Source organism: Phymastichus coffea, unplaced genomic scaffold (genome assembly GCF_024137745.1).
Source record: "Phymastichus coffea isolate CEN01 unplaced genomic scaffold, Cenicafe_Pcof_1.1 PCOF00079, whole genome shotgun sequence".
Classification (NCBI taxonomy): domain Eukaryota; kingdom Metazoa; phylum Arthropoda; class Insecta; order Hymenoptera; family Eulophidae; genus Phymastichus; species Phymastichus coffea.
Window position 1 is genome coordinate 1,130,014 of NW_026706890.1, and position 12,020 is coordinate 1,142,033.

At 34.3% G+C, this 12,020-nt stretch overlaps 1 protein-coding gene across 1 annotated transcript; it reads left to right on the top strand.

Annotated features, from left to right (window-relative positions):
• The first annotated feature begins 6,725 nt into the window (after positions 1-6,725).
• LOC131668551 (uncharacterized) lies at positions 6,726-7,472 on the top strand. The gene has a single exon (XM_058942836.1). The coding sequence runs from the start codon at positions 6,726-6,728 to the stop codon at positions 7,470-7,472; it is 747 nt and encodes a 248-aa protein (XP_058798819.1).
• The last annotated feature ends 4,548 nt before the right edge of the window (positions 7,473-12,020 follow it).

Genomic DNA, 12,020 nt, shown 5'->3' on the forward strand with positions numbered 1-12,020 from the left:
TTTATCAATTATTCGTTTTTCCCTTTTATATTTGTTGGCACTGTCTCGGACTCTATTCAATTCTTTTTTTAAAAACCCAATGTCTTTGGTTATTTCTTCAATGATGTGCAACTGAGATGGCGACGCATGAGAATTAACAATTACTTCTACATTTCTTATCTGACAATCCCAAAATATTCATTATGACATTTTTTTTCAATTATTTTCATTCGTGTTATACATTCATTCTTTGTCATTTCATTGTTTGTAGAAATTCATTTTTTGTCAATGATGAAAAAAAGATTCTTTGAATGAATCTGATAAACACAATTTTTGGACCGAAATGGCGTTATTGAGGTTAAACTAATGTGACGTCAGGGTCACTCTCAGGTACGTCTAAGGAAGACGTGTTTCTCAGGTTGCTCTAATTTGGCTTGCGCACAGCGCATAAGCCGGGACGAGCAATATTGTTACGAGGGAAAAACTCCTGTCAGGACTGTGATAACAAAGTGTTATCACGATCACACCAGACACTCGTTTAATGTGTTCTTAAAAGGGTAGAGAAGTTCACCAGACGCTCGCTTAATGAACTTCTGACTATTGGTAAAGGACATAAGAGAAAGTGAGAGACAGCAACCAAGAATTTTAACTTACTTTTTCTTTATTTTTCCTTGTTTCTTTATCCACGCTTGAGTACCGCACACACACACACACACACTGTAGGATTCGTCCGGTAGTCCCTCGACGATCCGTTTTTGGGTGTTATCCTTCTTGGGTTATTGGCTTGCTGACTTCTAGGCTTCTTGACTTGCTGGATTGCTGGCATCTAGGCTTCTTGGCTTCGACCACTGTTGTCCTCGGATAACTGGGGTGGAACTCGACTAATTTTCACGGGGGCTTCCTTTTATGCCCTTTCGCACCAGGATCCCACTCCTAAATTTTGATCTTTTTAGGTAGGAGGAACTTAAAATTTTCCTTGCTTAATTGGCTGGAAAATTTAGGGAGTGTCCCAAGCGTGGGTGAAATTCGGGCCCTAATTAGTCGGGGGCGGAGTGTGCGGGAGTGGCCTCATTTAAGCGCTTTGGGCCCTCTTCACATAGATGGCCGTCTATGTACTATTTTGACCTTTAATTATTTAACTAATTCTATTTAAAATCAATTGTGTGTGTGGTACTCTAATTTTACAAAAATATTTCTTAATCTATAATAAAACTAAAGTACAGAACAAAAGTCAATAACTATATTCATCTGAAAACAACCAAGACATTGTAGTTTTAACTATTAATTAACTATTAAAAGCCTTAAGAAATGCTGAAAAATCAGAGTTAATTATAATAAATATAGTCATTAACTTTCGTTCAAGCCACTCTTAAATTTTCTAAAACAAAGTTGAGCGCATTCAATAATTAATCATACAAAATTCGTAATAAACAGAAAATTCTAATAAATACGGAAAGATAATGAATTATTCTCATATTTATTTTTAGGTATAAAATTGAAATACATCCGAGCAATAAACAAAAACTATTGATTAAAATAGTCCTTGTTGATTACTCGAAAGTTATTTACAATAGATAAATTTCGCAATTTTTTTTAAGAGACTTGCAAGCAAATGCGCTTCTTTTAATTTAAAAGAAATTAGTGATATTGAGAAAAAATTATTTAAGATAAAATAATAGTACTATCGGCAGGACGCACATGTGCGCTGCAGATCTCTACTTTCTAAAGATGCTCGCAATCTGGCTACTCCGGATGACGCGATCGTAAAATCGCTCTGATTGTCTCCAGCATCCTTAAATTGCCAGATGCGCGAGCCGAAAACTGCCGTTCACAGGAAAAATTGTTTTTATTCAGCTGTACGCAGTTTTTCATCGTAATTTACGAGCTAAGTGTGTGTCGGTATTTTTTGTCTTATTCTTTTTTTTCTGAGCCGCCGTTACACTAAGCTCAATAACGGTACAATATTACTTGATCAGTACTTAACTGTAAGTGCGGATTTCAGGCGTAATTCTTTGGATTATAAGCATAAAAAATAATGACATATATACAGGGTGATTCAAAAACATATGTAAATATGGATACCGTTAGATTCGTCTTGAAAAGTTATTTAAGACGCCATTATTAGTTTTTTTTCCGACAATTAGGTAATTAAATAATTAACTTGAAAGATCGACCAATCAGCGCGCGGCTTTAAAAACTAGGGCGAGCGCGGAGCGGCTAGGGGGGCTAGCCAGTACGCGCCGCGGCTATATGGAAGCGATGCTCAACCTTGATGCGCGACATGAGCTCCCCAAGCCGATAGACTCATATTCATTTTATAGATCGAGTCCTATCGATTGATCGACAATAATATAAAATTATGAGGACGCACGATTAATTGACAAAATCAATAATCCAAATATAATTATTTCATAGACCATGTAAATAATATAGTATTACATACGCTTTAATCCATGCGAAAAGCAGCGCCCAAAAGCCAGATTGTTAAATGATAAATTCGTCAACGTGATTATTCGCACCAAGATTATGGTAATTACAAGACTGCAATCATGTAATTACGTCACTTGTAGAGTGATGTTCTTGGGGTTGGGTTCTGAGTGTCAGGTTAATTTTTCGACTAGCCTGGAGTTGCGTAAATTTTCCTGAGAAAATTTCTCCCCGAAATACTGGAAAATTTTTATTTTCGTTTTACGGCCGTTAAGATGAGTCTATTAAAATAATGTTAAATGAATAAAATAATAAGTCTATTAAAATAATTCATTTTAAGCTCCGAATCAAATCATAGTATTTAAAACTAAACAAATATTGTAATTAATATAATAAAAAAAAACTAAATAGTGTTTTAGCAGCCATAGTAGTTTCATAATAAATCAGACGAGTTCACAAATAATTAATCATATGATTTCTGTATTTTTGTGTCATATAAATTTATTATTGATTCCCTAGTCTTAAGTAACAATGTTGAATTGCAATTAAGTACTGCTACAAACACCTATTTTCGGAAATTTATTAATAATAATTGATAATAAGAGGACTTTTTGGAGGACTTTTTGGGGGACTTCGTCGAGAGTTTTTTTATTTTTTCCTATGATGAAAACAGATCAAGAATAAGGTGTTTATGTAAATCTGGATTGTGGCCCAAGCCTGCGTATACCCGGCCTTACAATCGATGTTTTATCCTGCTTTGTCCCATTAGCATGTGTTGATAGGATCCTCCCATCATCGCGTATGTGTCTTGAAGCGCTATCATGCCGATAAGAGTGTGGGCCATAGAAATTTAATCTTTATTTTATTTCCCACCGAAATTCCTCTTTGGAAGAAGCTTTAAAATTTACCATTGAACGGAATTAAATATAACAGTCCGACTTGCATCATTTCATCTTTCATATTAAATTATAAATACTTATGGCTCTCTTTATTCTTTTATAAAGAAGATAAATTACACGATTTAAAGGACATATTGAGGCTGGAGGTCGCAGCCTGCGAAGCAGGGGATGGAAAAGTATATACTAAACATTCATGACGCATAAGGACAAAGACTCACAGAAATACAATGAAAAACACGTTGATACGCACGTACGCGTAAATAAAGACATACACATAAATACACACATACAAGCGCGCGCGCGCACGCACACTCACACACACGCGCGCGGGCACATACACGCATACGCCCATCACTTTCACTACGCGTAATATAAAGACGCACGAACTTACATGCACCGCAGTTATTCGTGCTATCCTTAAAACGTATGTTTACAAGCATATGCACATGTTAATACATTTATTTATGATCAAAAAATTTCATAGATACCACTGGTTGAAGGTTCTAACATTTACGTAGTTAAGTTAGAATTGGAAAAAGTGGCTACCAAATTCGGGACAGATAGTCATAAGATGGTAACCCAGTTAATGAAGCTAGTAATAAAAAAAGAAGAGTTTCTCAAAATGACCCCAACTGGTAAAGGAAAGACACCCGCAATCCCGCAAATGATCTACTGTTACGTCTCAAGATGTATCTTTACTCATTCACATTCTTTAAAAAGTGCAATCCCGAATTTCGTAAAATCAAAACTATGTACACATCCACCAGAAAACTACACGGCAGCAAAATACAAAGACCATACTCAGCATTTCACAACACACATTGAACTCAAAAGGAAAAATTACCCAATTACACAGGAACATCAGCGATTAATTGAGCACAAATCTATGTATATAAGACAAACCACTTGTAAAGAGTCAGTCATCTTTTCTTGTTACTCCGTACACGTCAGTTCGACAATTGACGAATAAACTCTACGTATCGACGCTACAGTCGCGTGCAAGCCTGTTCGACAATTTGGCTAACTATTCAATTATTACCTGTCAAACTATATTATTTGATCTCAATAAATACGCGATCCATTAAAAGTGAGAACGTGCAACTTCATTATTGAACCTATCCAAATACCGAGATCTACGATACTGAAAGTACTCTAGAAACTGTAAGTACAACAAAATAATAAAACACATTCATTCTTATTCATATATCGTATATTCCTCATTACTTGTGAGCCTCAATCAGCCACTAGTACTATATTGGTACGTTTCGCACATTCGCTATTCGTAGTTTATGCACGAGACGTAACAAATTGGTTCCGGTACAAAATTAGAAAAATCATTCTATTCTATCAATCCAAAGTGCAAAATCGGAATAAATTACTTTATCTTACCAATTCAAACTTTTCAATATAATCTTCAAGGCATTAATTAACAACAAATTAATAATTTCAAATTTTGAAAAAATTTTTCTTACAAACAAATTACATTTCAATCGTCTTCTCTTGAACTGAAAACACATAATATCAAATTGTGTCATTTCATAAGCCAAAACAGTGTAGTAACTTGATCATCGCGAGTATATGACTTGGTAGAATCTACAACTCAGCAAAAATTTTTTTTGAAAACTCGAATTGAAATAAGGAAAGAGTAGAGAAAAAGTAGGTCAAAACAACAATTCCTTACTTACTCATATACGAATTTGTTACTTATATATATATATATATATATATATGCATGCTTATATATATATATATATGCATGCTTATATAATTATATGAATGCCATAATATTATAAATCAAACAATATACGAATCATTTTTCGTGACTCCCTCCTAATAACAGAACAAATTTTAACTATTGATTTTTAGTTTTTTTTTAAGTCCACATTATTTTCTTTCGAACTTTCTTATAATGTTCAATACAATCTAAATTCAATACATTTACTTTTCCTTTTCTTTTCTCGAATAAAATGCCCAAATGAGTAAAAAAATTATCCCATCTAGCAGAATAATTTCAAACGAAAAGAAACTTACGCGATCCCAAACGCGCAGCAATCCCCAACTGAAAAGCCTCCTACATAAAGAGTTAGAAAAAAACGCATTCAGAAGAAGCAGCAAGATACAATACTCACCTACAAAGAAAACCAAGGAAACACAAACAGAAATTTCAAGAACCGAAGATTCATCAGCAACTCAAACAGAAGAACAAGTTTCAGTTTTACAAGAAAACAACTTTTCAACAATAAATACCACAATAGACCTTGATAGAAATCAACGATACTCAGACTTTGGAGGAATTTACAACGAACAAAGCCTGATCTTAGGAACTTCAAAAGATATATTATTAAATCTCGAACTACAAAGTCAAGAGGAAGGAAAAACATTTGCCGAAAAAGATAAACAAGAAATCATAATTCAAAAAAATTTTGAAAATAATCTACAGAAGGAAAACCCACGGAAAAGCGATTTTTTAGCATTAGTAAACATCGACACACTCATCAAAGACCCGTCTACCACAAAGCAAAAAACAAAAATCATTAGAGAAAATTCTACGCCAACAATTAATGAATTACCTACAAATATGGATAACCAAGAAAAACCAATGAAATTACAATCGAAAGCCTTCGTCGCGGAGTTCGATTGCAAAAACATATCACCTATGGAATACATCTCCATGTTAAAAGAAGTAAAGGATATTATAGACGACATCGATGAGAGAAATCTTACAAAATTATTAAAAATAAAAATTAAAGGTGAAGTAAAAGAGGCCATAAGAGGAAGCAAAGTGGAAAATATAACAGACCTAATCAATGCAATCAGAACTCTATACCCCATCAAAGAAGACATACACGCATTATATGCAAAAGTTCGTCAGATATCACAAGAAGAAGATGAATCAGTTGTACACTATACTAACAGAATACGACAATTAGTATTGAGAATAAAAGAACTAAATAAATGGGAAGACACTACAGCAATAGAACGAACACAATTCGAAGCTACACTAGACAAAGAAGCAGCTAAAAGCTATAGGAAAGGACTAAAAGCAGAAATTAGATATGAAATAGGCCCAGGAACCACAGTACAAGAAATGTCGACAAGGGCAATAGACATCGAAAGCGACATAGAAAAAAGGAAATACACAACAAAACCAAGTAGAAACTATACATATTCGAACAATAAAGAAGAATTTCAGGAAACAAAAATTCTCACATGTTAAATATGCAGAGAATTTTCACATGAAGCCCTATTTTGTCGCACGGCAGCCTGCGTGTACTGTAAAGGAACAGATCATTTCTCGAATAGTTGCAAGAAAGTGCCAAAGAAAATTAATCTAATATGCAAATTCTGTAGCCAACCAAGCCAATAAGTGCCTGTCGTTTAAACAAAAGACAAAATATACACTGCCAATATTGTCAAGAAATGGGACATGAAGTAGATCAATGCCCACACATCAGTAACTACGAAGCATGCTGGAAATGCAACGAAACAGGACACAACCCAATAAATTGTAAGAATGACCAAACTTCAAAACAAAACAAATGTGAAAATTGTGACAAGATTGGACATACAATGCAACAATGCCCCGAAGTAATATGCAGAAAGTGCAATAATATGGGCCACCTTGTAAAAGATTGTAAAGCAGGAGAAATAAAAAAGTCCCTATACAAAATATGTGCTATCTGTGAAGAAGTAGGCCACGAACAAGACACCTGTGACCAAGTAAAAATCATGTTCACAGAATTCAAAGCTAAACAGAAATTTAAGTGCCAGTATTGCGAAGACACAGGCCACACAGCTAAGTATTGCCCACTCCTAAAAACGCAATCGCAGCAAGTTCAGCAAACCCAACACCTATCATATAATTCAAATCATAATGGATTCCAAAGGAAAGGCTGTGCCTACTGTAAAAGTCCAGGACATAATATAAACGAGTGTAGGAAACTAAGCGCATTAATGAACAACACACCAACAAATCAACAAAAGACATGCGAATTTTGCAAGAAACACGGCCACGTAATCGATGAATGCAAAATAATTTTGTCACGACAAAAACAAGTCGGCGAATTCTGCGAAAAATGTAAAATAGCCGGTCACACAACACAGAATTGCTTTAGAAATAAAGGAAGAGCGGGAAACTTCGAGGCCCTTTCTGGTGGGAACGCCTAGAAAGGGAACACAACGAAAAAGCGCTCCCACAACAAAAAGATACAAAAACACAGTCAACATAGAAGCAAAAACATACGTATTGAAAATGGAAAATTTACTGCAATATATTGAAGTCGATGATCCATATTCACACAAGAAACTCAAATTGTTGATCGATAGCGGAGCTCAACTAAACATCATACAAAATAACAGTATTTCAAAACGAGACATAAATAGCAATGAACAGATATTGATCTCCGGAATAACCGATAAGTCTATCAAAACCCTAGGATCTACGAAGATACCAATACAAAACACATACTTTGATTTCCATGTAGCCCCGGACACTTTCTCTATTCCATACGATGGAATTCTAGGAATAAACATTTTCTTAGACTACAAGGTGAGACTAGATGAAGGATACCTAGAAATCAATGGAGAAAAAATACTCATAAAATCTACAAAAGATAAACACACAACTCCCACAATTACTACACTACAAGAAAAATCGATTGTTACTTCAAACCAAGAAGTCAACAATACAGAAGAAATTACAGGAAAATATGACACTACATCAAAAGATGAGGACATATCATTATATCAAGATCTAGAAAAAATATTAACGACAGTAAACGAAATAAACGTATCAAGAAAATTTAGCAAAATTCATGGAAAATATAAACGAAGCTCTCGAAAATAAAAAAGAGCAAACAGAAGAAGAATACATCATGGACAATTATTATACCTTTTGTTCGATATTAGAACAAAAAATAAAAATAGAGGACAATACAAAACAAAATATAGATATACAAGAAGTAGAATTATCAGGTAATGAAACTATAGATACACAAAAAGAAATACAAAAGGAAATCACACAAGAAAAAGCCCCAGAAACTCAAGACACGAAAGAAAGACGAAACCGACTGATTGAGACAGTAAAGCTAGATCACTTAACCCACAATAAAAAACGAGCAATAGAGAACTTGATCATATCATTCGAAGATATATGCTGGCTAGAAGGAGATGAACTCGGCATGTGCAATATCGAAGAACACGAGATCAACTTAACAGACGAAAAACCAGTATATATCAAACAATTTCCTTTGCCCTACACACTGAAACAAGTGGCATTAGACGAAACAAAAAAACTAATCGCAAACAAATTAGTTAGACCTTCAACAAGCGCATTTAATGCACCAGTATGGGTCGTTCCAAAAAAAGGACTCACCAAAGAGGGGAAAAAAAAATGGAGATTAGTCATAGATTACAGAAAATTGAACGCTAAAACAATACCAGACCCTTACCTGATACCTAACATATTAGAAATCTTTGATTGTATAGGAAAAAACAAATTTTTTACAACTATTGACATGGTTTCTGGATTCCATCAAATAAAAATGAAAGAATCAGACATTCACAAAATCGCCTTCAGCATACCTGGCTTAGGACGCTTCGAATTTAAAGTGCTACCTTTTGGACTAATCAATTCGCCAAGAATTTTTCAAAGAGCACTAACAACAGTACTCGGAGATTTAAGAGAAAAAGGCTTCTGCTATGTATACATTGACGACGTAATCATTGTGGCAAATACGGTAGAAGAACACAACGCAAGATTCAAGCTCATAGCACAAAAGCTAAGGGAAGCAGGACTCAAATTAGAAACCAGCAAATGCAAATTCTTTCAAAAAGAAGTAGAATTTCTAGGACATATCATAAATGAAGAAGGCGTAAAAACTGACCCAAAGAAAATCGAAGCAATATAGAAATTTCCTATCCCTAAAACAGTTAAACATATTAGAGAATTCTTGGGACTTACTAGCTATTACAGACGCTTTATAGACAACTTTTCAGATATAGCCAAACCATTAATACAGCTATTACAAAAAGACATAGAATTTGTCTGGAATACAGAGAGACAAAAATCATTCGAAAACTTAAAGAAAGCTTTATGCTCTGTACCAATACTGCAATATCCAGACATGACAAAACCCTTCATAATAACAACAGACGCATCAAATTTCGCATTAGGGTGTGTACTCTCACAAGGCAAAATAAGCGAGGACAAACCAATTGCATTTGCATCACGAGTGCTAAAACCAGCAGAAAAGAAGTACCACACATATGAACGCAAAGCATTAGGAATTGTATTCGCCGTAAAAACATTCAGAAATTACATATATGGAAATAAATTCACAATAGTAAGTGACCACAAACCACTGCTATCTTTCAAATCTGCCGACAATAACTCCAGAGTACAAAAATGGAGACTCAACTTACTGGATTACGATTATGATATCATCTACAAACCTGGGAAGATAAACACAAACGCAGACGCACTATCAAGAAATCCCGTAGAAAATACCATGGTAACAGTCGTAACCAGAGCACAAAAAGCTAAAGAAACAGGAAAAACACAAACAACAGACATACAAAATAACAATACAACAATAAAAAGAACAATTAAGAAAAAAAGAAAACAAAAAACAAGCCCAAAGGAAAAAACAATAGTAAACATTCAAGATTACCCACCAGAAATCACGACAAGCAAAGCAGATCTAGAAAAACAGAAACATGTAGTCTTCACAAAAATATCCATAGAATCACGGAACGACAACGTTGCAATATTTGTAAACCAATCACGACAAATATTAGACAAAAAAATGGAACAATTTATAAAGTCAAAGAAAATCAATATCAATAAAGACCTTAGCACAAATGAAATCGAAATTATAAAAATAAATTCAAAAAAATTATTCATTCTATGCATAGACTCAGGCCAATCAGCAATAACAATAAAACAAAATATCACCCACATCCTAGGAACCATGAAAGAAATTATGACACAACAAAAAGAAAATAGATTCAGCATTTCAAAAGACCTACAGATAAATAGTATCCATTGGCAAGAAATAGAAGAAATAATCACAAAAACCTTTCAGAACTCAGGAATTAACATAGTTATTTGCTTAAACTATATAGAATATATCGAAATCGAAGACCGATATAGAATATTCAATCTGAACCACTCATCCGCCTTAGGAGGACACTCAGGAGTAAATAGAACATTAAATCGCATCAAACTCAAGTATTATTGGGAAAATTTAAAAACAGACATAGAACAAAGAATAAAAAATTGCGAAGACTGCCAGAGAAATAAATTAAAAAGAGTAAAGACAAGACAACCAATGGTTATGACGGAAACACCGTTTAAAACTTTCGACAAAATTGCTATGGATATAGTAGGTCCACTAAATATTACCAAAAATCAAAATAAATACATCCTCTCCATTCAAGATTTATTATCAAAATTTCTAATAGTATACCTCTACCCGATCAAACTGCCGAATCAATCACAGACGCGTTCATAAAAAAATTTATATGTGTTTTCAGTTCACCAAAAATCGTGCTCACAGACAGAGGGGCAAACTTTACAAGCAAACTCTTGAAATGCATAGCGCGCAGATTTAAATTCACGAAAATAGAAACAACAGCCTTTTCGCCACAATCAAACGGTTCATTAGAAACAGCCCATCACCCATTGTGCGAATACTTAAAAAATTTTTCAACCAAAAAAATTGAATGGGACGAATTACTAGAACTAGCACAATTCCATTATAACACAAGCGTACACAGCGCCCACAGATTCACACCACATGAACTAGTTTTTGCTTATCCACCACGATTACCTTCAAGTGAAACTTGAAAAGCTTCAGAACAATTACCCACTTTCAATAATTACCTGTCACATTTAATCACAAATATGAAAGATATTGCAAATTTTGCAAGAGAAAACCTAATAACTACTAAGGAAAGATCAAAAAAGTATTATGATCGCTTCATAAACCCAACAGATTTCAAAATTGGAGACCAGGTCTGGCTCATAAAAGAACCTAAACCAGGAAAACTCGAAAAGAACCAAAACCTGGGACCATTTGAAATCTTAAAGGTTACAGACAAAAATAATGTCATCATAAATAAAGGTGGAAAAGCAAATACAGTGCATGCAAATAAATTAATTATGCATAAGAAAAAAATCTAACAATAATTTATGTTCTAGGACCATTTCAATATGTATCAATAATTCTTAATAATAATTACAATTATCAAAACAACATCAGCCATCATTGGATACGACTGCAGGACAACAACGCCAAACATCACGACGTACTCCTTAGTAGACACGGGAGAATGCGACTTTCACAACACTCCCGTAAATAAATCAAATGTATATATAGAATTAATACAAACCGCGGAATTCCGCGAAATTTCCGTACTACAATGTAAAATAGAAATACATAGAACTGTCTCCACATGTGGAATATTCGGGCACTTAATACCCACACCAACTGGAGAACAGGAATACAATTACGAAATAAGTCATGAACAATGTAAATTTATCCATGAAACGGGAACTTTCGTATATGACAATATTCATAAAATTGTTAATCTAAAAATAAACGCAACTACTTCAAAAAGTATCGATTTCGCGGGTAGCGCAGAAGGAAACTCCTGCTATGGAGCAGCCTACGCTGATAGCTTCGGATCATGGAATAAGGTATTTGTTCATGG

Excerpts from the sequence above, each read along its gene's own strand:
- LOC131668551 (XM_058942836.1), top strand. The coding sequence starts at position 6,726 with ATGGGACATGAAGTAGATCAATGCCCACACATCAGTAACTACGAAGCA.